The 25,459-nt window shown below is 52.8% G+C and overlaps 2 protein-coding genes across 2 annotated transcripts in view; both read left to right on the forward strand.

The window, feature by feature from the left end:
- Positions 1-15,422, forward strand: part of SHC1 (SHC adaptor protein 1) — a 32,340-nt gene extending 16,918 nt beyond the window's left edge. The window contains exons 4-12 of the mRNA XM_056852343.1: positions 4,616-4,735; positions 5,944-5,997; positions 6,789-6,840; positions 7,275-7,401; positions 8,363-8,534; positions 10,664-10,724; positions 12,992-13,147; positions 14,224-14,474; positions 15,239-15,422. Coding sequence (XP_056708321.1) covers positions 4,616-4,735; positions 5,944-5,997; positions 6,789-6,840; positions 7,275-7,401; positions 8,363-8,534; positions 10,664-10,724; positions 12,992-13,147; positions 14,224-14,474; positions 15,239-15,367 — 1,122 coding nt within the window. The 3' untranslated portion in view covers positions 15,368-15,422. The remainder of the gene's footprint in view (positions 1-4,615; positions 4,736-5,943; positions 5,998-6,788; positions 6,841-7,274; positions 7,402-8,362; positions 8,535-10,663; positions 10,725-12,991; positions 13,148-14,223; positions 14,475-15,238) is intronic.
- Positions 15,423-19,726: 4,304 nt separating this feature from the next.
- Positions 19,727-24,509, forward strand: PYGO2 (pygopus family PHD finger 2). The gene is made up of 3 exons (XM_056852348.1): positions 19,727-19,983; positions 22,612-22,661; positions 23,405-24,509. Exons 1-3 carry the CDS (start codon positions 19,854-19,856, stop codon positions 24,494-24,496), a joined length of 1,272 nt encoding a protein of 423 aa, XP_056708326.1. The 5' UTR covers positions 19,727-19,853; the 3' UTR covers positions 24,497-24,509.
- The last annotated feature ends 950 nt before the right edge of the window (positions 24,510-25,459 follow it).

Here is a 25,459-nt window from a genome sequence, read left to right on the forward strand (position 1 = left end):
GGTCTCGAGGTTTCCTCGCAGGCTCGGGGAGAGGCACGGCTTGGGGGGGGGGGACCTTGCTTCCCTGCAAGAGGGAAGGTCTCCGGCCCGGCCGCCCTTTCCTCCCGAGGCCGCCCCTCGCTGGGAAATGGAAGCCAGGCGACTGCAATAAAAGGCTCTGAGCAGGCAGCGCTGATCAATATATCCATAACGGTCTGTCTAATGGACGTAGAGGAAGACCCGGGGGGGGGGGTTTCAATTGGATCATCTCCCTTTTCTTCCTTATTATCTTTCCTCTTCCTGCTACGCATCCTTCTCTCCGGGTTTGTTTCTCACATTCCCTCCCTCTTTTTGCCCATCCAGTTTATGTATTTTGCATGGTACTTTTTAAATTTAAACCCACCCTGAATACTCTCCCTAGTTGGTAACAGTATCGGATTATGGATTTTAAGGACCTCCACTTGAGCAAAGCGTGTTTTATGGAGGGCCCTGGGAAGACACAGGGCCCCCAAGGAGGATATTCTAGTTCCAAGCCCTGCCTTTCCTTGCCTACCAATAGAAACCTCCCACCAAGCCGGTGTATTGTAGTGACTATCTGGATAGCCTGGTTCCGATTAGAGCTGTCACGTTTAAGTTTTATAAGCTTAATTTCCTTTTAATTTCCTTAAACAACAACTTCCTTTAATAAATATATCAAACACATGAAACTGCCTTATACCGAATCATACTATTGGTCCATCATGGTCACTATTGTCTACTCAGATGGGAAGCGGCTCTCCAGGGATCTTCCTGAGAGCCAGTGTGGTGGAGTGGTTAAGCTCGGCGGACGCTAATCTGGAGAATCGGGTTCGATTCCCCGCTCCTCCACATGAGCAGCAGACTAATCTGGTGAACCGGGTTCGATTCCCCACTCCTCCACATGCAGCCTGCTGGGTGAGACCTTGGGCCAGTGCCGGTTCTCTCTGAACTCTCTCAGCCCCACTTGCCACACAAAGTGTCTGTTGTGGGGAAGGGAAGGTGATTGTTAAGCTGTTCTGAGACTCCTTAGTGGTAGAGAAAAGTGGGGTATAAAAACCAATTCTTTTCCTTCCATATCACCTACGGTCAGAGCCTTTTCCTTAACGGGGGATGAGATGCCGGGGATTGAACCCGGGACCTTCTGCATACCAAGCAGATGTTCCCCCACTGATCCACAGTCCCTTCTTTAAGCTTCCCCTTTACGCACTCCACCATGCTTACAGTTGGGAGAGATTTTTCTTCAGGGACATATGAGGAACCTTACACAGAGCCCCACTACTGGAACCATCTAGCTCAATGTTATCTGCTGGCATTCAGGTAGAGGCCAGTCATTTACAGCACCTTTCCGGCAGATGGTCTGGCTGGGATTGAACCTGGGCCCGTCTGCATGCCAAGCAGATGCTCTACCCACTAAACCTCAGCCCCTCCCTGGTTTCCTAAGGTGATGTCTGGAAACAATCCTCCCTGAGCCAGAGAGGGTCTCGGAGGAATCAAAGCCAGGAGTGACAGATGTTGTTTTCTGTATTGCCCAGGAGAGTCAGACTAGAACCAAACAGGTTGACATTAAATCAAAAGAGTTTTCGGCTGAACGTTAGGAAGAACTTCCTGACAGAGCGGTTGCTCGGTGGAACATAAGAAAGGCCCTGCTGGATCAGACCAAGGCCCATCAAGTCCAGCAGTCTGTTCACACAGTGGCCAACCAGGTGCTTCTAGGAAGCCACTAACAAGACGAGTGCAGCAGCACCATCCTGCCTGTGTTCCACTGCACCCAAAATAATAGGCATGCTCCTCTGATACTAGAGAGAATAGGTATGCAGCATGACTAGTATCCATTCTAACTGCCATGAATACCCCTCTCCTCCATGAATATGTCCACTCCCCTCTTAAAGCCCTCCAAGTTGGCAGCCATCACCACATCCTGGGGCAGGGAGTTCCACAATTTAACTATGTGTTGTGTGAAAAAATACTTCCTTTTATCTGTTTTGAATCTCTCACCCTCCAGCTTTAGCAGATGACCCCGTGTTCTAGTATTATGGGAGAGGGAGAAAAACTTCTCCCTGTCCACTCTCTCCAAACCATGCATAATTTTATAGACCTCTAGCATGTCTCCCCTCAGCCGCCTTCTTTCCAAGCTAAACAGCCCTAAGCGTCTTAACTGCTCCCCGTAGGACAGTTGCTCTAGTCCCCTAATCATTTTGGTTGCTCTTTTCTGCACCTCCTTCTTTGGAGGTTTTGAAGCAGAGGATGGCCATCTGTCAGCAATGCTGATTCTATGAACTTAGGCAGATCGTGAGAGAGAGGGCAGGAAGGGTTGCGTCGGTGCTTGGCTCTCGTGGCCCTTACATGCCCAGGGAAATGTTGATTGCCACTTTAGGGTCAGGAAGCAATTTTCCTCCAGGCCAGATTGGCCAGGAATCCTGGAGGGTTTTTTTTTTTTTTTTTTTTTTTTGCCATCTTCTGGATGTGGAGTGGGGGGGGTCACTTGGGGTGTGGGGGAGAGCTAGTTGTGAATTTCCTGAATTGTGCAGGGGGTTGGACTAGATGACCCTTGAGGTCCCTTCCAGCTCTATTTTTCTGTGTGGGTGGATTGCTACTAGGGTAGGGCAGTCACTAACTATTTTTTTAAAAAACAAGAGATTGCCCTATTCTAAGACGAAATCCATCCTTTAAACAGAAACATCAGGATGGGGGAAAACTTTTTTCCAAAATAAAGCATTACATGGGATAGCAGGTGCATCCTCTGGTTGTTCCCTGTGCCCGCCTCTAACCTTGGGGCGCTTCTGTGCCAAGTCAGAATGGCTGTGGGCACTCTGAGGGGGGGTGGAACAGTGAATATCCTGCCTCATTACTCTCCAGGGGGGTGGTCAGCATTATAGTAAAGCTTAAGCTTTTGCGGAGCAACATTTGAGCATGAAGCCAGCTGGGTGATCTTGGGCTAGTCACAGTTCTCTCTGAACTACCTCACAAGGGTTCTGTTTTAAGAGGAAGGGAAGGAGATTGTAAGCTGGTGTGATTCTCCTTAAAAGAGCCAGCGTGGAGTAGTGGTTAAGAGCTGTGGTTTGGAGCGGTGGACTCTGATCTGGAGAACCGGGTTTGATTCCCCATTCCTCCACATGAACGTCGGAGGCTAATCTGGTGAACCGGGTTGGTTTCCCCACTCCTATGCACCAAGCCAGCTGGGTGACCTTGGGCTAGTCACAGCTCTCTTCGAGCTCTCTCAGCCCCACCTACCTCACAGGGTGTCTGTTGTGGGGAGGGGAAGGGAAGGTGATTGTAAGCCGGTTTGAGTCTCCCTGAAGTGGTAGAGAAAGTCGGCATATAAAAACCAACTCTTCTTCTTAAAAGGTGGAGAAAGTCGGCATATAAAATCCAACTCTTCTGCTTCTTCTTCCAAAGCACTCCACATGCATTCTTATCCTCATCTTTACAACAGCCCTGCAAGGTGGACTGGTATTGTTTCTCCACCTAACGCAAACGGTGGAGGCTTTCATCTGGACGCCGAGGGAGTTCGCCACAGAGGCGAGATTTGAATCGGGGACATCGTGCTTTATGACTCACAGCACAACCCTGTTAAGAATCATTCCAGTCTAAGTCCCACCAGACATTGGGGGTGACCTCAAATGGTCAGGGCACTTCCCCATCACTCAAAGCTAAAGTTTTGGTCATGCACAGTCCAAGACGCACCGGTGTACAGTCCATAAATAGGATGTAAACAGAATGGAGAGGGACTGTGGCTCAGTGGAAGAGCCTCTGCTTTGCACGTGGAAGGTCCCAGGTTCAATCCCAGGCATTTCCAGTTAAAAGGATCTGGCAGTCGGTGGTGTGAAAGACCCCTGCCCGAGACCCTGGAGAGCTTCTACCCAGTCTGAGTAGGCTGAGAGTTGGCTTGAAACTGAACTTTGCCTCGCGTAGTAACAAGCTCCACCCAAGGAAGAATTTGGGACAAACTCTGCTGATTGTGTTTGTGTTAACATCTTTGGACACTTACTACTGGTTGTGTATTCAGTAGGACTAAAAGGTCAAGGTCCACCGGTCATTCCTGACCCATGGGGTGACGTCACATCCCGACGTTTCCAAGGCAGACTTTGTTTACGGGGTGGTTTTCCATTGCCTTCCCCAGTCATCTTCCCTTTACCCCCAGCAAGCTGGGTACTCATTTCACTGACCTCGGAAGGATGGAAGGCTGAGTCGACCTTGAGCCTACTGCCTGAAACCGACTTCTGTTGGGATCGAACTCAGGTCGTGAGCAGAGCTTGGACTGCAGTACTGCAGCTTACCACTGTGCACCACTGGGCTCTTTCAGTAGGACTACTTGGCTATTATTGTATTATGGCTAGTGTACCATTTGGTATTGTTCTATATGTACAAATTGAGCGTAAGACATTCACAGTTCCTTTTTTGGCGTCTTATACAGATCTGGAATAAAACATAAGAGGGCTGGGCAGAGTTTCTTTTGCACGCCGATTCCCAATCCTCAACGCTCTTCCTTCCCTTGTTACCTTTGCCCGAGAACCTCCTCCCAGCTCTCGGAGGAGAGGAAAATCAGCTCCTCCTTTTCAGGTCGGCCACCGCCTTTCTCGCTCTCTGCTTAACCGTCCTTCTTTCTCCCTCCCGGCAGCCCTGCGGCCGCTCACTCAACTCCATCCTCGGCAAGAGCAACCTGAAGTTCGCCGCCATGCCCATCACGCTCACCATCTCCACCAGCAGCCTCAACCTCATGGCGTCTGACTGCAAGCAGGTGAGTGGCGGCCCTCTTCTCCGCCCCCCCACTGGGGATTTGGGCCAGGTTCGAAACACGACCCTGGCGAGCCCAAAAAACTTAACTTGGGCCGCTCTGCGCGGGACTTGGCATCCTGCTTCCTCAGGGCAAAGTTAAGTCTGTCTACTCAATCAGTGCGCCAGAGATCCGTGGCCTGGGTAGGAGCTGCATGAGCTAGCTCAACTCACACTTTGCGCACGTCACAGCCCCGTTGGACGAGGCCCTTGCATGAACCCCAAAGTTTGGTGAAGATTGGACCAGGGGGTCCAATTATATGGGGTACGGAAGGGGCCGCCCCCTTTTCCATAGAGAAGCATTCTAAACTTCTCTATAGCATTCTATACTTCTCTATGGAGGAGGGGGGGTCTATCCCTTCCAGACTCCATAAAATTGGACCCCCTGACCCAAACTTTACCAAACTGCACAACTCGGTTCTTTGGCCTCGCCAGCATCGCGTCGAAACGAGGCTTCCATTTGCACCGCCCAAATGGCTAAGATACTTCCACGCTAGCAAGAGAGAGAGAGAGGAGGTTAAAAACCCCACTGCTAAGAAGAAAAGGCCGGAAGGGATGCACGTGTTGTCTCCCCCTGTGCTAGCCAGTGCCCCACACTGTGAAGAATTACCAGCCGAGTACCTCTCTCCAGGTACCTCATTCAGCACAAGGTGGAAGTACCCCAGAGACGTCCTGGTGTCTCTGAGGTCTCTTTCTAGTCTGGAGGGGCTCTTAGACACCTGGAAGACTCTTCTTTTCACATGGTGGTCTCCATCTCTGATGCCCATCTTCATGGCAGGTTTCAGTGTAGGGGGCAGGACGGGGAGGGATCATCTTGTTTTCTTGCCAACATTGTGAACTTAGGCACTTCATGAGAGGGAGGGCAGGAAGGGTTGCATCATTGTTTGGCTCTTGTGGCCCATTCTTACATGCCCAGGGTAATGCTGATCGCCCCTTTGGGGTAAGGAAGCAGTCTTCCTCCAGGTCAGGTTGGCCAGGGATCCTGGAAGGTTTTTGTTGCCATCTTCTGGGCATGGAGTAGGGGTCACAGGGTGTGGTATGGGGGAAGGTAGTTGTGAATTTCCTGCATTGTGCGGGGGGTTGGACTAGATGACCCTGGTGGTCCCTTCCAACTCTACAATTATGTGATTCTATCCCTGCCTCTAAATCTTCTCCCTTCTCTTCTGCTGCTAGATCATTGCTAACCATCACATGCAGTCGATTTCTTTTGCGTCCGGAGGGGATCCGGTGAGTGTGGAGGGGAGGGATCATTCTTAAGTATAACTGTCTCTTGAGGTGGGGTTGTACCTGTTCTGGGAGAGGTTCCCCAGCAATCTCTGCTACTGGGATCTTAAAAACTGAGCGTCTGCCCCTTTAGGTAAGCTTCCAAAGCATGCAGTGTTGCCTGTGGAGATCCTAGGAGCTTGGGGAGGGGGGGTGGTGAATAAGATTTCCAGCAATGGTTGGCCCATTGATTCACCCCATAATTAGCAGCAGAATCAGAATAAACTGTGCAAAGCAGGAGAAGAATGAACACGTCTGCAAGTAGGGTTGCCAACCTCCAGGTGGGACCTGGATATCTCCCAAAATTACAACTGATCTGCAGACTAGAGAGCTGTTTCCGTGGAGGAAAGTGCGGCTTTGGAGAAGTGATGCCGACTTTCTCTACCACTTAAAGGAGAATCAAACCGGCTTACAATCACCTTCCCTCCCCCTCCCCACAACAGACACCCTGTGAGGTAGGTGGGGCTAAGAGAGCTCTAAGAGAGCTGTGACTAGCCCAAGGTCACCCAGCTGGTTTCATGTGTAGGAGTAGGGATTCAAACTTGGTTCTCCGGATTAGAGTCTGCCGCTCATGTGGAGGAGTAGGGAATCAAACCCAGTCCCCCAAATTAAAGTCCACAGCTCCAAACCACCGCTCTTAACCACAACACCACGCTGGCTCTCTAGACTAAGGAGCCTCTTGCGCCCAGGGAAAAGTGGCACCCTTGGTAGCATCTCAGCCTCAAATTGGTACTCACCGGTGCTCTTCTTCGCAGGACACAGCCGAATATGTCGCCTACGTTGCCAAAGACCCCGTCAATCACAGAGGTAAGATGTTTCGCACCTCCCGGGAGGTGCTGCTGGTCAGTTCGGCCCCTCCCGTTGCTGTGGGCACACTGACAGATGGCCATCTAGCCTCTGCTTAAAAACCTCCAGGGAAGGAGAGCCCACCACCTCCCGAGGAAGCCTGTTCCACTGAGGAGCCCCTCTAACTGTTAGGCAGTTCTTCCTCATCTTTAGCTGGAAACTCTTTTGATTTAATTTCAACCTGTTGATTTGAATTTGGTCATGCCAGGTCCTAGCCTGACACTCTAACCAATACACCATGCCAGCTCTCCATTGTGCTGGTTTAGGGCCACTGGCAGGCATTCGAGGGCCTCCAGTGGTCTGACCCAGTTTCCCCAGCCCTTTATTTTGCTCGGGTGCCTCCATGTCGTCTTTTTCCTGGTCTGAGCCTGCCCCGTCTGTCTCTCTCCCTGCAGCCTGCCACATCCTGGAGTGCCCCGAAGGGCTAGCTCAGGATGTCATCAGCACCATCGGGCAGGCGTTTGAATTGCGCTTCAAGCAGTACCTCAAGAACCCTCCCAAGCTCGTCACTCCTCACGACAGGTAAGGCCAAGAGGCCGAAGCTGCTAGTCCTCATGAGAGCCGGGGAGACACCTGGCCTGTTTTAGGGTGTTTGCTGTAATCCTCAAAATCTATGTACCTGGTACAAATCCATATACCTTCTCCCGCCATCCTTCTGCAGGCTTCCACACGGTTCCCCAAATGCCTTGGGGAGGGCTGCGCACGAAGCCCCTGCCACACAACTCTCTTTCCTCCCTACCCCAAACACACCGCTTTCTCATAGAATCATAGAGCTGGAAGGGACCACCAGGGTCATCTAATCCAACCCCCTGCACAATGCAGGAAATTCACAACTACCTCCCCCCAACACACCCAGTGACCCCTACTCCATGCCCAGAAGACGGCCAAGATGCCCTCCCTCTCATGAACTGCCTAAGGTCACAGAATCAGCATTGCTGACAGATGGCCATCTAGCTTCTGCTTAAAAACCTCCAGGGAAGGAGAGTTCGCCACCTCCCGAGGAAGCCTGTTCCACCGAGGAACCACTCTTAACTGCTAGAAAATTCTTCCTAATGTCTAGACAGAAACTCTTTTGATCTAATTTCAACCTGTTGGTTCTGGTCCGACCCTTCTGGGACAACAGAAAACAACTTGGCACCGTCCTCTATATGACAGCCCTTCAAGTACTTGAAGATGGTGATCATATCCCCTCTCAGTCTTCTCCTCTTCAGGCTAAACATACCCAGCTCCTTCAACCTTTCCTCATAGGACTTGGTCTCCAGTCCCCTCACCATCTTCGTTGCCCTCCTCTGGACATGTTCCAGCTTGTCTACATCCTTAATTTGCGGTGACCAAAACTGAGCACAGTACTCTAGGTGAGGTCTAACCAGAGCAGAGTAAAGTGATACCATCACTTCGCGTGATCTGGACACTATACTTGATACAGCCCAAGATCACATTTGCCTTTTTAGCTACCTCACCTCTCCTCCCCCACACTCCCTAGGATGGCTGGTTTCGACGGCTCCGCTTGGGACGAAGAAGAAGACCCGCCGCCCGATCACCAGTACTACAACGACTTTCCTGGGAAGGAGCCGCCCCTGGGAGGCGTGGTAGACATGCGCTTGCGGGATGGCGCTGTGGCGGCCCAGGCGCCCAACCATCTGGGAGCCACGTTGGTAAGCAGAAGGAAATGCAGGCAGCGTGGCTCTTCCTGAGTTGGCCCCGCCGCCCTGCCGCCTCGTGGTGCATCTCAGGGTGTCAGTTGGGAGCCACAAACGGCATGAGGCTTCTGGGTCACTGAGGCACATAAAAAGATAACAAGCCAAAGGCCTGTAATCCAAGATCCTGTTTCCCGTAGAGGCCACCCAGAGGCTTCTGGAAAATCCAGAGCCTGGGCATGCAGGGATTGAACCGGGAACCTTGGACACACATGAAGCTGCCTTCTACTGAATCAGACCCTTGGTCCATCAAGGTCAGGATTGACTTCTGTGGCAGTGGCTCTCCAGGATCTCAGGCAGAGGACTTTCGCATCACCTCCTACCTGATCCTTTCTGGAGATGCTGGGGATTGAACCTAGGACCTTCTGCATGCCAGGCAGAAGGGGGGGGCTGTGGCTCACTGGTAGAGCACCCACTCAGCATGCAGAAGGTCCCAGGTTCCATTCCCAGCATCTCCAGTTGTTGAAAGGACCAGGCAATAGGTGATGTGAAAGATCTGTACCTGAGACCCTGGAGAGCTGCTGCCAGTCTGAGTAGACAATACTGACCTTGATGGTCCGTGGCTCTGATTCAGTAGAAGGCAGCTTCATGTTCCCCTGGAGATAATGGATGCTTTGAAGGGTGGACTGTGGCTCAGTGGTACCCTGGGGGAGGGGCTGTGGCTCTGGAAGAGCCTCTGCTTGGCATGCAGAAGGTCCCATGTTCCATTCCTGGCATCTCCTGTTGAAAGGACCAGGCAGTAGGTGATGTGAGAGATCTCAGCCTGAGTCCCTGGAGAGCCGCTGCCAGTCTGAGCTGCCAGTCCTGACCTCGATGGACTGAGGGTCCAATTCAGTATAAGGTGGCTTCTCCTGTATCTGATGATCCGCCCCTGAGCCACGGCCCTACCCAAGGTTCTGTTTCACCATCACAGCTGACAGCTGCTGATAGACCTCTCTTTTGTGAATTTCACCTACTCTTTTTAATTTCTAAAAGCCACCTCAGCCAGTGGCCACCTTGTTGCAGAGAGTTCCATAAGCTCAAGATGCGTTGATAGCTAGATTGATTAAATACGGTCATTGACCAGCGTTAACAATAAAAAAGAAACAATCACAATAGTACACAATCATAGAATCATAGAGTCAGAAGGGACCACCAGGGTCATCTAGTCCAACCCCCTGCACAACGCAGGAAATTCACAACTACCTCCCACCCTAATCGTACAGTAGTACAGTTAGTGAGCTGTTTCACGTAGCAACAACGATCTCCATATTCTGGCAGCAACATAACAAAACTTGGCCACTGTATGCAAGATAGTGGGATTTTTATCTTCAAGTAGAAAATTGACCATTAAGGCATTATCATGACTGGAGAGGCTAATGTTTCCAGGGAACCTGGGCGGCAGAGGCGAAATGAAGTGATTTCTGGCATCCCTCTAAAATCCACAGTTCAATATGAGCAGTTGACTCGCTCGCCTCAGCCAGTGGTCACCTTGTAGCAGAGAGTTCCTTAAGCTCATAGAATCAGAGTTGGAAGGGAACACCAGGGTCATCTAGTCCAACTCCCTGCACAATGCAGGAAATTCACAGCTACCTCCTCCCACATCCCCAGTGACCCCTACTCCATGCCCAGAAGATGGCCAAGATGCCCTCCCTCTCATCATCTGCTTAAGGTATGGAATCAACATTGTTGACAGATGGCCATCTAGCCTCTGCTTAAAAACCTCTAGGGAGGGAGAGCTCACCACCTGCCGAGGAAGCCTGTTGCACCGAGGAATTGCTCTAACTGTTAGAAAATTCTTCCTAATGTCTAGATGGAAACTCTTTTGATCTTTTCAACCTGTTGGTTCTGGTCTGACCTTCTGGGGCAACAGAAAACAACTTGGCACCCTCCTCTATATGACAGCTCTTGAAGTACTTGAAGATGGTTCTCATATTCCCTCTCAGTCTTCTCCTCTTCAGGCTAAACATTCCCATGAAGTGCTGCATTCCGCTTGAACTTTTAGCCTTCTGCTCTGCGGTCGGCAAATCTCCCCCCCCCCCCCCGTCGTTAGCGGCTTTAATTAACCTTCCAGTGCCTTGACACTCCGCGTCTCTCTCTTCCTGTAGCCCGTGGGCCAGGTGGCCGGTGGGGACTATGACTCCAGGAAGCCGCCCCCCGCTGCTCAAGGTACGCCTTCTGGTTTCTTCGTCGCTTTGGGAAGCAGTTCCTCGAAGAAAAGAAGTGACGGCGTGATGTCACTTATTCCCCCGCTGCTCGATTGGGGGGGCTCCCCGACTTTGAAGATGAAGAGTCAGTTTTTATATGCCGACTTTCTCTACCACTTAAGGGAGACTCAGTCAGGCTTACAATCCCCTTCCCTTCCCCCCAACAGACACCCTGTGAGGTAGGTAGGGCTGAGAGACCTCTACGGGAGCTGTGACTAGCCCAGGGTCTCCCAGCTGGCTTGCTACATGGGAGAAATCGGAGGGATGAGAATGGAGCAGAGAGAGCCCAGGGCCCCTTTCCAGGCCTGATCATGCAAGGCTAGACAATGATTTCACAAAATGTCTGAACCCTGCCTGTGTGTTCTTAAGAACCTGCCATGGCCAGCGTGGTGTAGTGGTTCAGAGCAGCGGACTCTAATCTGGAGTTCCGGGTTTAATTCCCTGCTCCTCCACATGAGCGGCGGACTCTAATCTGGTGAACCAGGTTTCCCCTCTCCTCCACGTGAAGCCTGCTGGGTGACCTTGGGCCAGTCAGAGTTTTCTCTGAACTCTCTTGGCCCCACCTACCTCACAAGGTGTCTGTTGCTGGAAGGGGAAGGGAAGGCGATTGTAAGCCCCTTTGAGACTCCTTAAAGGTAGAGAAAAAACAGGGTACAAAAACTAACTCTTCTTCTCGAGGGAATGATTCTCAGCCATTCAGTAGCAGCTGCTTAATGCAGGGACTTGGCTTTCATTCACAGATGGTTCAGCACATTTGTGATGGCATCCGCCCCACTAACCTCTCTGGTGTACATAGCAGTAGTATCTGGCCAGGACTGTGTGAGGGGAACTGGCATTCATTAAGCAAATCAAGTCAATTCTGCAAAAACAAAAAATCGTATATCTAATTCTGTACTTGACCCCAGGGCGCGGATGAAAAAATCCACGGAGTGGAGCCAGGTGCAGAAAAAGGAGATGGTTTCTACAAAATACCCCTCAAATTTAACAAATTGAGGTTAACCACACACACTCCCGGTCAGAGAATGTGCCCATGCTGGAACTTCATAAAAAATGCAGGCCACGATCTCGCTTCCTGAGCTATAAAATTTGTAACTCTACTTCCCAATTTCTCTTTCCTGTGCCTATGAGAGTGCAGGAGGTGTGTCTTCTGCAAAACGGCTTTTTCGCCTGCCCATCCCCAACAGGATCCATTTTAATCCTTTTTAAGAAGAGCAGGGTGGGAAAGGGTGGGCTTTCCTCCCCAACCTGCGACCCACTGATATGGGCTTTGCAACCCACTCTTGGGTTGGGACACACAGGTTGGGAAACGTCATAGTAATGCATATATTTGGGACAGTAGCAGCTAGAAATTTGCTTCTTCTTTTTTAAAAGCAGTTCCCCATGGAGCTGAACACTGTCGTCTCGATGCTTGCTTTTTGCGCCGTTTTCTTCCGTGCTGCTACACGGCCTTGCCTTTGGCCATAGGAGTTGAGGAATCCCAGATTGGAACATAATTTCAGAGGGTAGCCATGTTGGTCCGAAGTAGAAGAGCTAGATTCTAGTAGCACCTTGGAGACCCAACAAGATTTTCAGGGTATGACCTTTCGAGAGTCAAAGCTCTCGGTATCTGACAACGGCAGCTTTGACTCTCGAAAGCTCACACCCTGAAAATCTTGTTGGGTCTCTAAGGTGTTGTCAGGCTGGAACAGAATCGCTGGGAAAGGGGTTGTGGCTCAGTGGAAGAGTCTCTGCTTGGCATGCAGAAGGTCCCAGGTTCAATCCCAGGCATCTCCAGTTAAAGGGACTAGGCAATTAGGCGATGGGAAAGACCTCTGCCTGAGACCCTGGAGAGCCGCTGCCGGTCTGAGTAGACAATACTGACTTTGATGAACCCAGGGTCTGGTTCAGTATAAGGCAGCTTCATGTGTTCATGTACTGCTTTAGACAGCGAACCTCTACTGTTGCTCTCTGCCTTTTCTGTCGCACCCTAACATAAGAAGACCCTTGCTGGATCAGACCAAAGGCCAGCATCTGGTTCTCTGCCAGAGCTGTCCCAGCACCTCCAAGAAGCCCCATGACTAGAGCACAAAGTCCCCTGTTGCTGGGGGGCCCCCCAGCATTTGGCACTCGGGGTAGACTGCCTCTAGTGATGGAGGCTCTGATTCGCCACTCTTTGTCTCCTGCTTCTCTCTTAGCTTTTCAGAATAAAATCCCTCTCTCCTGTCCTCCTCTTCCCCCTCCCCTCCCCAGGAAGGGACAGATACCCCCCCGCCGCTGGCCCCTCTGGGCGAACGGACCTGTTCGATGACCCCTCCTATGTCAACGTGCAGAATCTGGAAAAGGCACGGCAAGCTGGTCTGAGCGCCACCGCCAACGGCAGTGTCCAAAGAGATCTCTTTGACATGAGTGAGTGATGGGGGGGGGGGCGGTTGTGGAACGGGGTGATCAGAACTGGGCCTCTCGTGACTCCCTAATGAGGCCTGTTGTGGTTTGGCTGGGCTGTCTGGCACTTCAGCGTGATGTAGTGGTTAAGAGCGGCAGACTCTAATCTGAAGAGCCGGGTTTGATTCTCGACTCCTCCACATGAGCGGCAGACTCTAATGTGATGAACTGGGTTGGTTTCCCCACTCTGGCTTATTGAGTGACCTTGAGCTGGTTACAGCTCTCTTACAGCTGGCCAGCGTGGTGTGGTGGTTAGGAGCTGTGGATTCTAATCTGGAGAACTGGGTTTGATTCCCTACTCCTGCACGTGAGCGGCAGACGCTAATCTGGTGAACCAGGTTGGTTTCCCCACTCCTCCACATGAAGCCAGCTGGGTGAACTTGGGCTACTCACAGTTCTTTCAGAACTCTCTCAGCCCCACCTACCTGACAGGGTGTCTGTGAGGGGAGGGGAAGGTGATTTTAAGGCAGTTTGAAACTCCTTAAAGGCAGAGAAAACGGGGGTATAAAAACCAACTCTTCTTCAGGGGGAGGCTCTGCAGCCCTGAGAATTTCATTTCGGCTTGCATGGGTGTGTGTGTAATGTACCAGATTTCTCAGTCAGGGTAGGGGCCATAGGGCTCAGTGGCAAAGCATCTGCTTGGCATGCCAAAGGTCCCGGGTTCAGTTCCCAGCATCTCCAGTTGAAAGGACTAGGCAGTAGGTGATGTGAAAGACCTCAGCCTGAAGCCCTGGAGAGCCTCTACCAGTAAGGGTAGGGGGCATGGCTCAGTGGCAAAGCCCCTGCTTGACATGCAGAAGATCCCAGGTTGAATCCCTGGCATCTCCAGTTAAAAAGGACCAAATCATGTGAAAGATCTCCACCTGAGACGCTGCAGAGCCCCTGCCAGTCAGAGGAGACAATACTGACTTTGATGGACCAAGGGTCTGTTTCAGTATAAGGCAGCTTCATGTGTTCATGTGTATGATCTCAAAGCAACGAAGGCGCAAGTTAGTAAAAAGCCCTGACGTGCGTCCCACCCCTTCTCCATCCCTACCCAGAGCCCTTTGAAGACGCCTTGCGAGTGCCTCCCCCCGCTCCGCCGGCCCAGCTGGTGGCGTCTATGGAGGAGCAGCTGCGCCGGGAGCCCTGGTACCACGGCCAGATGAGCCGCAAGGAGGCCGAGAAGCTGCTGCAGACCAATGGGGACTTCCTTGTGCGGGAGAGCACCACCACGCCTGGCCAGTACGTGCTGACCGGCCTGCAAGGGGGACAGCCCAAGCACCTGCTCCTCGTTGACCCCGAGGGAGTGGTGAGTCTCTCGGGCCGGCGGCCAAATCCACCCCCTGATCCGCGGAATGCCTCGGTCATTTAGGTAGAGTTTTCGGAAGCTTCCCGGAGGAACAGCGGGAGCGCTTTCAGCATTTCACTGTTTCACGGACAGGGGAACGTTCGGCTACTTTCAGACAGCCGACCTCTCCTTGCTTGGTCAGGAACGAGTTCCGGGTCTCTAGTGTCGCTGTTTGTCCCCGCAAGCAGTTAAAATGGGTAGGGCTGTTTAGCTTGGAAAGAAGGTGGTTAAAGGGAGACATGACAGAAGTCTATAAAATTACGCATGGTGTGGAAAGGGGACAGGGAGAAGCTTTTCTCCCTCTCTCATTATACCAGAACGCGGGGTCACCTGCTGAAGCTGGAGGGTGAGAGATTCAAAATAGGTAAAAGGAAGTATTTATTCACACAATGCATCATTAAATTGTGGAACTCCCTGCCCCAGGATGGGGTGATGGCTGCCAACTTGGAAGGCTTGAAGAGGGGAGTGGACATGTTCCTGGAGGAGAGGGCTATTCATGGCTACTAGTCAAAATGGCTACTAGTCTTGATGCATACCTATTCTCTTCAGGATCAGAGGAGCATGCGTATTCTGTTAGGTGCTGTGGAACACAGGCAGGATAATGCTGCTGCAGCCGTCTTGTTTGTGGGCTTCCTAGAGGCATCTGGTTGGCCACTGCGTGAACAGACTGCTGGACTCGATGGGCCTCGGTCTGATCCAGCAGGGCTTTCCTTATGTTCTTATAGGTCCGAACAAAAGACCACCGCTTCGAGAGCGTCAGCCACCTCATCAGCTACCACATGGACAATCGGTTGCCGATCATCTCGGCTGGCAGCGAACTCTGCCTGCAGCAGCCCGTGGAGCGGAGGTCGTGAGAAGCCCGGGGGGCTGGGCACACAGTTCCCCCCCCCAGCATCACCTTTTCCTCCCAGCTGCTCTTCCCAGGCCGGCCCACCTTCTGCGTGGTCCTGGCTGGCTGCACCGCACAGGCTCCTGTGTCCCGTCTCGCCGGGCGTTGTGGCTCCCGCCTGGACTTGCACCAAGAGGGAAGCCAAGCCACCTCTGCCAAAGTGTCTCCCTCCTCCCTGAGCTGGACCCCAGCCCTGTTTGGTAGCAGAGGTTCGTCCGGTTGTTTGGCCCTCCTCTTGCTCGACTCTTCATTTGTCCCGAAAGAAGCCCGGGAGTAAACTTGCCTTTCCCTCCTCTTTGTAAAGTGCCTCCAGGGTGCTAGTCCTCAGTGAGGGTGCTCAACTGTTTTACTTTCCTGTCCCCACCACCACCCAGATTCCACGCGTACGACGTTCCGCTCCTCTGCCAGGTAGCGTTCGGAGGGCACATCGTCTGCTCCCGGCCCTTTAAGCGGCCGGACGGCATCACCCTTTTTTTTTGTGAGCGCCTGTGCCCCGTTGGGTCTTCTTCCTGCAGATTCAGCCATGCCAAAGCCCCTCATTGTATGGGGGGGGGGAGCAGAGGCCTCTGACCCTCAAAGCACAAAAAGAGGGCCGGCCGCCCTGCCCCCAAATATGTAAGCCCCCCCCAGTTCCCCCCCATTTTGACATATTAACTCTGTGTGCCTTGACCCTTTTACAGGTCTGAGATTTTATGCAAAGCCCGGTGCTCTGGTGGCACAAACCTGGCCTGTCTTTTGTTTGTTTGTTTTGGAGGGGAGAGAAAAATGGGCAAAAATAGCTGCCCCTCCCAAGGCAGGCTGAGCCGCCCTCCAAGTTGGAGGGAAAGGGGGGCTTCCTCTGGGCCACGAGGCCCAACACTACACTTTCTCTGCCTCCCCGCCTTCGAAAGAAGCACAGAATCTCAGCCGGTGGAGGGTCCTGCTGGATAAAGGGACGCTCCCGGCACCGAGGGCGAAGCCCCGTGCAAGGGCATGAGCTCAGGTCAACAGGGTTTCCAGAGCACCCAAAGGGCCTTGGGGGGGTGGAAAGGGGGGGCCTTGCACTGCTCTGCCTGCTGACCCTCCCTTCCCCCTTCCTCTCCTTCTCCTGATCTGTACATAACATTTGATAACCTCATCTTGCATGTAGATTGTTATACTCCAGAAGCCAAAGTGTAGCCCCGAATCCCCACCCACCCCACACCCGTTATCACTGTGCCTGCCCCACTTCACCGTGGGGCTTCGTTTTCACCTCACTCCTGTCCCCAGCCGCCCCTCCCTGCCACTACACACACTTTGTATCTGTTTGATTTATCTTGATTATACCAAAGGAACCCAATGGTTATTATTAAAGTTGGTATTTCTTTACCCTCTGGTTGCCAGAAGCAGTCTGTGGGGCGGGAGGGATAACAGTAGATATAGATGCAGACCCATAAAGCATTGAAGCTCAAGACAATGCATTCAGCTGGATTGAATAGGGGAGCTGGGATTCCTGTCTCATTACCAATGCTGATTTCTCCACGCCCACTACTCCTCTGCATATCACACCTGATCCAATCACGCCTGCTAATGTCATTTTTGACATTTCCATGTTATTGCCATTGGGTATCTGAATTCCCTCTTCTCTGCTTAAAGATAGATGGACTGACATTCTAGCTGCATCTGAAGAAGTGAGCTGTGACTCACAGAAGCTCACATCCTGCCAGAAATTTTGTTAGTCTTTAAGGTGCTACTGGACACTTCCTCTTGTCTACTTGCAGAAGTATGTATGATTTGGAAATATCAAACCCTTATTTTAAAAAAAAGAATTGGAAAGCCCTTGACCAACAAAATGTTGTTTATAGATAAACTGTACAAAAAGCTTGCTGAACATGGGAAAAGCCTGCTTTTTGTTTTGCAAAATATCCTTTCCTTGTGTCTTTCAGCCTAACAGTAAGGGGGCCAAGCCCCCAATCACTGGCAAAAGCAGCCAAACAAAGGCCACTTGGGAAACTTCTTGGGAATATTTTCAGGAGGGGGGGAGGGAGAAATCCATTCTGTGTAGGAGTGAGCAGACACTAAACGAACAGAAGATTGAAGAACCCCTGAGAGGGAAATATCAGCCCGCTCAAGGTTAGGGAAGAAGGGGATTTTAGGGTACAGTTAAAGCCCCTCGTGCAGCGATTCTATGGGGGAGTATTTATGTCAGGGGACATGAGGCGGTTCATAGAATCATAGTTAGAAGGGACCACCAGGGTCATCTAGTCCAATCCTCTGCACAATGCAGGAAATTCACAACTACACCCCGTGACTCCTACTCCATGCCCAGAAGATGGCCAAGGTGCCCTCCCTCTCATGACCTGCTTAAGGTCATAGAATCATCATTGCTGACAGATGGCCATCTAGCCTCTGCTTAAAAACCTCCAGGGAAGGAGCACTTACCACCTTCCAAGGAAGCCTGTTCCACTGAGGAACCGCTCTGTTAGAAAATTCTTCCTATTGTCTCTAGACGGAAACTCTTTTGATTCAATTTCAACCTGTTAGTTCTGGTCCAACCTTCTGGGGCAACAGAAAACAACTCGGCACCATCCTCTCTATATGCTTAACTGCTTCCCAGCAAAGCAGCTGTTTCCTTTTTACCAAACTGCTTTTGCAATTGGTAGCATGTTTATGAAAGGAGCGTTTGGAAATATTGCACAAGAAACATCGAAGCAGCTGAACCCCGCCCCCCTCCACCACAGATAGTGATGCAAAGTCCCTTCCTGGGAAAACACTGTGTGTGTGTGTGGGGGGGGGGGGTTCTATCAAGCAGCCATGCGAGTATGCCAGGGTGAAGAGGCAGACGGAATCCACAGCTGCAGAAGACGCTGCAAAGGTGTTTCCACCCCTCCATCTGGAAATCTGTGCTTTGTGTCGGAGCGGGGCCAACTGCTGACTTTCAACACAGCCCTAGCAGGAACAACAGAAACCAAAAAGCCACGGGAAACCTGCAATTGGGGAAAACGAACCACAAAAATAAAATTTAAAAAATGGAGAATTTTTTCAATCCAGAACAGACCAGATAAACCAAAAAAGGTTGTGTGTGTGTGTGTGGGGGGGGAAATAGGATTGCCAGCCTCCAGGTACTAGCTGGAGATCTCCTGCAATAACTGACCTCCAGCCGACAGATCAGTTCCCCTGGAAAAAATGGCCGCTTTGGCAATTGGACTCTATGGCATTGAAGTCCCTCCCCAAATCCCACTCTCCTCAGGCTCTGCCCCAAAAGCCTGGCAACTTTAGGGGGAAACCTTATTAAGAAGAGCTCAAATTATATTCCAAAAATTATATATTACAAGCTGGGCATCAAAATAAAAGACTGACGGGGTTTGGTGCATAGTTTTTAATATGTACAATTTGATTAAAATACCCTTAGGGTCAATAAAACAATCGTGCACATTTATAAGTCCATCAGGCCAGATATTGCAAAATCCCTTCTCTCCCTCCCCCATTAGACGATGGGGAAAAGCAGCTCTTCGTAGGCACGATCTGAGCGGGTCTTGCAGCATTTGCGAAGAGCCGCCAGTGGGCAGGTTTATTGTGCTGTGATCGAATCCAGCGCCTGCCTTCGGTTCTTTCCTACAACTCCCATGATGCCTCGGGGCGGCCAGGTCAATGCGATTGGCGCGCGCGTCATGCTGATTGGCTAGCCGCAGTACGCCAGTCCCGAGCCTAATCCGGGCACGCCCACTGGGCTTCTCCCAAAGAGAAAGGAAGGATCCCGTCTTCTCCCCTCCCCCAAATAAGCAAGAAGAATTTCGACATTTGACAGTTGGCCGCCAACCGCCTCAGTAAACTGAAGAAACAGAGGAAGCGGGCGATGCCGCCATTTCCTCTCTTCTCCCCTCCCAAGAAAATGGTACCTTCCAAACCGTTCCGTTTGGGGGCGGAGCCAGCTGCGGCCCCAGTATTAAAAACGTGAGGGCGCTTCCGGTCTCCGGGAGCCAACGGGGCTCTTACCATAGAGGTGCCAAGGTGTAGAGCGGCACCATAGACACTATTAAAACAGGCCCGGACATTTTTCTCTGTGAGAATCCCAGCCAAGGGCGGCTCTTTTAACCCCCCCCCATCCTACCGGAAGTTGATGCTAAGTATCCCTGTAGTCTTCCCTCCCCCATGGTGCACTTTATAAACGGACATAGAGAAAAAGCCTAGAGTAGTAACTTTCGAAACCGGAAGTTCCGTTCCCTAGGCCGGGCCACAGAGATGCGTAGGCCCGGAGCGGCCCCGCCCGCGATCATTAAGCGCCCCGCGGCCCAGGCCCGCCTTCCCCCCGCTGCGCAGGAAGTGCGGTCCGCGCGCCGCTCTGGCCGCCTCTCTCCATGGCGCTGCGCTCCCAGTCGCCGGCGCAGGCGACGGGCTTCCGCTTCCCGTCGCGATGGCGCGGCCCGGGGCAGCGCGGCGCCTGTAGCTGCTCGGCCCGCCTGCCCTTCTCCTTCGCCTGCCCCTCGCCTCTTATGGCGGCCCCGCACGCCGAGAAGCTGGAGGGCGGAGTCGGGCCCGCCCCGCCGCCGCCGGGCCCCCCGCCCCCGCCGCCCCCCACGGGCAGCATATCCGCAGGCCCGGGTCGCAAGCAAGGCAAGGCCGGTAAGAGCCGGAGGGTCGGTGGGCCGCTTTCCCCCTCCTCCGCAGCCGCTCCCGGGGCCCTTTTTCAAAGCCCCCTTAGCAGGCAGGACGGGCCGGGGGGGGGGGAAATCCTCTTTTTCCTGCGGCTGGCTTGCGGAACTCCCTGCCACAAGTGGGAGCGCGAGGCCACGGGGATGGGCGATAAAAGGGGAGGGCCAGGTGTTGATTTGGCTCTCGTGGCCCTTCCTTGCATGCCCAGGGTAGCGCTGATCGCCGCTTTGGGGTCAGGGAGCGGGTTTCCTCTAGGCCAGATTGGCCAGGGATCCTGGAGGGGTTTTTGGGGCTGTCTTCTGGGCACGGAGTAGGGGGTCGCTGGGGGTGTGAGACCGGAGGAAGTTGTGACTTTCCTGTTAATTTCCTGCATTGTGCAGGGGGGTTGGACTCGATGACCCTGGTGGTCCCTTCCAACTCTAGGATCCTAAGCAATTTTCCTCCAAGCCAGATTGACCAGGAATTCCAGAGGGGTTTTTGTTGCCATCTTCTGGGCGTGGAGTAGGCATGGTATCCTAGCTAGGAACCAGTAAGCTGTATATTCCAGAAAACTAGCCTGTTCAGGCAGTCGGATCAGTACCTACCTAATAGGAGATTGTACCAAACCATAGGCTGCAGGCCATTGATCATACACTGCGAATATCTGGAATTGAAGAGGAACTGATGAAGCTATAAGAACAGACACGGCTGTCTTCCTCTTCGACCTGACACTTGTTGAAAGCAAGGAATGTTGTTCCTGTAAAAAAAAGATAAAAGTTGCTTAATGATATTAGCACACAAATTATGATTGGATATACTTACCTTGTTAATGTATATGACTGTAACATACGCTGAAACACCATCTTTGGAATTTTTACGCTTAATCTATGGTACTTTTGTATTTTGTCATTTGTTTCCCGTTATATTTTGGGTTAATTTCATGAGAGTGATTTTCTGTGTGTTTTTGGGTTTAAGGTAATAGAATCAGCATTGCTGACCGATGGCCGTCTAGCCTCTGCTTAAAAACCCCCAAGGAAGGGTGTTCCACTGAGGAACCGCTTTAACTGTCAGAAAGTTCTTCCTAATGTTTAGACGGATTTCATTTCAACGTAACCATGGGCAGATTGGAGTCAAGTAGGACCTCAGAGACCGACAAGGTTTTAATCTGTGATCTTTCAAAAGTCAAAGTTCCCTTTGTTTGCAGATTTAGATTAGAATCATAGAGTTGGAAGGGACCACCAGAGTAATCTAATCCAACCCCTTGTACAATGTAGAAAACCTCCAGTAACTCCTACTCCATGCCCAGAAGATAGCAAAACAAATATCCTCCAGATTGGAGGCTTCTTTTCCTCCAGTGGTCAAAAGGTTAACCATTAGATCCCTTCAGCATCTTACAAAGGGAGCTTTGACTCTTGGAAGCTTATACCCCCCAAAAATCTGGTTGGTCTCTAAGGTGCTACTGGACTCAAATCCAACTGTTCCATTTCCGGAGGCAGTCAACCTCTGAATCTCAGTGCTAGGAGGCGACATTGGGGGACGGCCTCGGTGTCTGTTCCCTCTTTGTTGGCCGTCCTGGGCAACCGGTCGTCCTCTGTGTGAAGCAGGGCATTTTACTAGATGGACCACTGCCCTGATCCAGCCAGCATGGCAAAGAGCGGTGGTTTGGAATGGCAGACTCTAATCTGGAGAACTGGGTTTGATTCCCCACTCCTCCACATGAAGCCGGCTGGGTGACCTTGGGCTAGTCACAGCTCTCTTAGAGCTCTCTCAACCCCCCCTACAGGGTGTCTGTTATAGGGAAGGGGAGGTGATTGTAAGCCGGTTTGATTCTTCCTTAAATGGTAGAGAAAGTCGGCATATAAAAACAAACTCTCCTCCTCTTCTTCAAAACCCCACTTGGCTGCGAAGCTCGGCTGGCAGCTATCACAGCTTCTCAGACCAGCCTCTACCTCACATGGTTGTTGTCAGTTCTAAACAACAGACAAACCTGTTTGTCACCCAGCCCAAGGCTACCAGTGAGCTTCTAGCAGGGATTTGAATCTGGTTTTCTCCAGCGCACTCCTCCGCTAGGCCAGCTCTCATTTAGTTAATCGTTCTCCTTAATCAAAGCCCACCCCTAAAAAACCATCTTGATGAGATTACGATTGAGTGATGCGGACGCTCCCAGGCAGTGTGACCTTTGTCACTCTGCCCTCTTCGTGTCGGCCGGGAGGGGGCTGGGAGGAGAGGTTTTGTGCAGCTAGGTGTGTCCTCCCCTGCTGGGGGGCAAACGGCCCCCTCCCTCTTGCCCTTCATGTAACCAAAGTGCAACCTATTGAGAAACAAACGTTGTTACCTACAGAAAAGCTTTCTGCTTCCAGGAATATTTGTCAGTGTCTGTGATCAGATAGTCAGTTAATAGCATTTGGTCAGTTGACTGGTGCATCAAACCAAATTGCACGGGCATGCAATTTATTTATGTTTTTTTTTTTTTATGGGCTAGTATTTTGTTTGTGCTTCTTAGCACAGCTGCCCACTGTGGTGTTCTTCTCCTTGGAGGCTCTGTCCAGTGTCGGGCAGCCTAGCACTGATATTTTCTTTTTCCTTTTCCTCTTGCTTTTTCTCCCGCTCTGAAATTAGGCCTTCAAATGAAGAGTCCTGAGAAGAAACGCCGCAAGTCCAACACACAGGTAAGGGGGGCTGTTGCATCTGTCTTGTCTTCCAGCGTGGTGTAGTGGTTAAGAGTGGCGGACTCCAATCTGGAGAACCAGGTCGGTTTCCCCACTCCTCCACATGAAGCCTGCTTGGTGACCTTGGGCTAGTCACAGTTCTCTCAGAACTCTCTCAGCCCCACCTACCTCACAAGGTCCATGCTGTGGGGAGAGGAAGGCGATTGCAAGCCCCTTTGAGAGTCCTTACAGGTAGAAAAAAGGGGTATAAAAACCTAGTCATCAGCTTCTTCCTCTGGAGGCTGCTTGTGGGTTTCCGGGGGTGGGGGTGTCTTTGTGGGGCGCTGCCACTTTGTGCTGGCCCCACCTTGCCACACTTGCGGTTCAGACGCAGTTTAAAGTTCTCCAATAAAGAGGTATATTTTTCTGCTTTACACAAGCCAGCGTGGAGTAGTAGTTAATAGCAGTGGTTTGGAGCAGTGGACTCTGATCTGAAGAACTGGGTTTGATTCCCCACTCATCCACATGAGCGGCGGAGGCTAATCTGGTGAACTGGGTTGGTTTCCCCACTCCTACACATGAAGCCTGCTGGGTGACCTTGGGCTAGTCACACTCTCTTGGCCCCACCTACCTCACAGGGTGTCTGTTGCGGGGAGTGAAAGGTAGGGTGATTGTACAACAGTCTGATTCTTCCTTAAGTGGTAGAGAAAGTCAGCATATAAAAAACCCAACTTTTTCTTCTCTCTTCTGCTTGTTCGTTGCAGGGCCCCGCCTACTCCCACCTCTCGGAGTTTGCCCCGCCGCCGACCCCCATGGTCGACCACCTGGTGGCTTCCAACCCCTTCGAAGATGACTTTGGGGCCCCCAAAGTCAGCTCGGCCGCGGCTCCTTTCCTTGGCAACCCCGGACCCTTTGGGAACTTCCGCATGCAAGGGGCCATGGGCCCCCAGGTGCCCCCGGGCTATGGGGGAGGCCCGCAGCCCATGAGGAGGCAGCCTCCCCCCTTCGGCCCTGGCCAGATGGGCCCAGCGTTCAACATGCCCCCCCAGAACGCTGGCTACGTCCAGCCTGGCGGGATGGGCTTTGGTGGGCAGCCCTTCGGACAGCCCCTGGGACAGAACTTCAGCCCTCCCGGGGGGCAGCTCATGCAAGGACCCATGGGGGGCTTCGGGCCCATGATCTCGCCAACCATGGGGCAGCCCCCACGGGGGGGAGACGTGGGCCCGGGGCCCGGCCTCAACCCCCCCGGGGGCCCTCCGATGGCCCAGCGCTTCAGCCAGCCAGGCAACATATTCGGACAGTCGCCAATGCCACGCCCTAACCAGAACCTCCCCAACCTCCCGCCCAATCCCAGCCCCTTCCCCGGACCTGACCCAGGCTTCACTCCTGGCGGCGAAGACAATGGGGGCGGCAAGCCCCTCAACCCCCCCTCCAATGCCTTCAGCCAGGACCCGCACACGGGCTCGCCGGGGGCTGCCGTGAACGGCACCCAGCCCCCGTTCGCCCCCAACAGCGCGGGGCACGGCGGCACGGGCACCCCCGAGGCCAACAGCCTGCCACCCCCTCCCGGCAAGGCGGCCGGCAACTCCGGCCACCAGCCCCCGCCCGGGCTGGTATACCCCTGTGGGGCCTGCCGCAGCGAGGTAAACGACGACCAGGACGCCATCCTGTGCGAGGCCTCCTGCCAGAAGTGGTTCCACCGGGAGTGCACGGGCATGACGGAGAACGCCTACGGGCTGCTGACCACCGAAGCCTCAGCCGTGTGGGCCTGCGACTACTGCCTCAAGACCAAGGAGATCCAGTCGGTCTACATCCGGGAGGGCATGGGGCAGCTGGTGGCCGCCAACGACGGCTGAGCCGGCCTTGGGCGGGCGGTCACCTGAGCCCCGGGCGGCGGAGACGGCCCCGATTTCGTACCACTAGACTCTCCGGCTCTGTTCGGGCCGCAAACACAAACATACGCACACACGCGAGCAGCTGGTCTGTCAACAGAGACACAAACTCTCGCTTCACTGCTTGGCCGGAAGAGCCCCGTCCTCGCGAGACCGGTGGAAATCGCGTCAGAGACTTCGTTCGTGGAACTCTCTCGTCCTTCAGAACCCGAGGGCTGTTCTCGTCTCGATTGGGGGCTTTTGTTCCCCTAGGACTGATCCCCAGCTCGGTTTTTGCTTGGGCCACAGCTGCTGTTCGGGAGGCTGTGCAGCAGATCTGTTCGGATGGTCCGTGGCACAGGGTTCGCAACATTCCTCTCCATCCCGTCCCCCCATACCAGGCCGCCGCTATGGCTCAGAGCAAGAGAGTGGCCGGTCCTTGTGTGGTCCAGGGAACCACTGCGTTGGTTCAAACCAGTGTCCGGTCTTTGTGCCCAGGGTCAGCCCCTGCTGTCCTCCCTTACCCAAGATAGGTTGGGTTGTTTCGTGAAAAGATGGTCGCGTGCCAAGCCAACGTTTGATTCTGTCTGAGCGATAACGGTATGTTGCTGAGGGTAAGGTGGGTCGGGCGTTGTCTGCGAATCACAGCCCCCGCCGCGGTTTCAGCCGCTTCTCCCCACTTCTGCACTGACATATTCGGTCTTTTATCCCGGGTGGGTTCTTCCAAAGAGGAGGTGGGGTTCCATTCCCAGAGATCGGCTCAGTTCCCGTCAGCGCCGATCCTTCCTCCCACACAATTTGAAAGCTCCGTCGGCTGCGACTCGCCCAAGCCGAACTGTTTCGGGGCCCTCGCCGAGCGAAAGAACCGACTGCCTGAAGGTCGCAACCCGGAACTCCGGCCACGGGAGCCAGGACTGACAAATCTCGCCTGGAAAGCTCTTGTCGGGC

The sequence above is a fragment of the Euleptes europaea genome, chromosome 7, assembly GCF_029931775.1.
Source record: "Euleptes europaea isolate rEulEur1 chromosome 7, rEulEur1.hap1, whole genome shotgun sequence".
In the NCBI taxonomy this organism is placed as follows: domain Eukaryota; kingdom Metazoa; phylum Chordata; class Lepidosauria; order Squamata; family Sphaerodactylidae; genus Euleptes; species Euleptes europaea.

Bases quoted from the DNA above. Each gene is read 5' to 3' on its own strand.
- PYGO2 (XM_056852348.1), top strand. From the start codon at position 19,854: ATGGCGGCCCCGCACGCCGAGAAGCTGGAGGGCGGAGTCGGGCCCGCC. The intron at 19,984-22,611 runs GTAAGAGCCGGA...CTCTGAAATTAG, and splicing joins TCGCAAGCAAGGCAAGGCCG to GCCTTCAAATGAAGAGTCCT. The intron at 22,662-23,404 runs GTAAGGGGGGCT...TGTTCGTTGCAG, and splicing joins GCCGCAAGTCCAACACACAG to GGCCCCGCCTACTCCCACCT.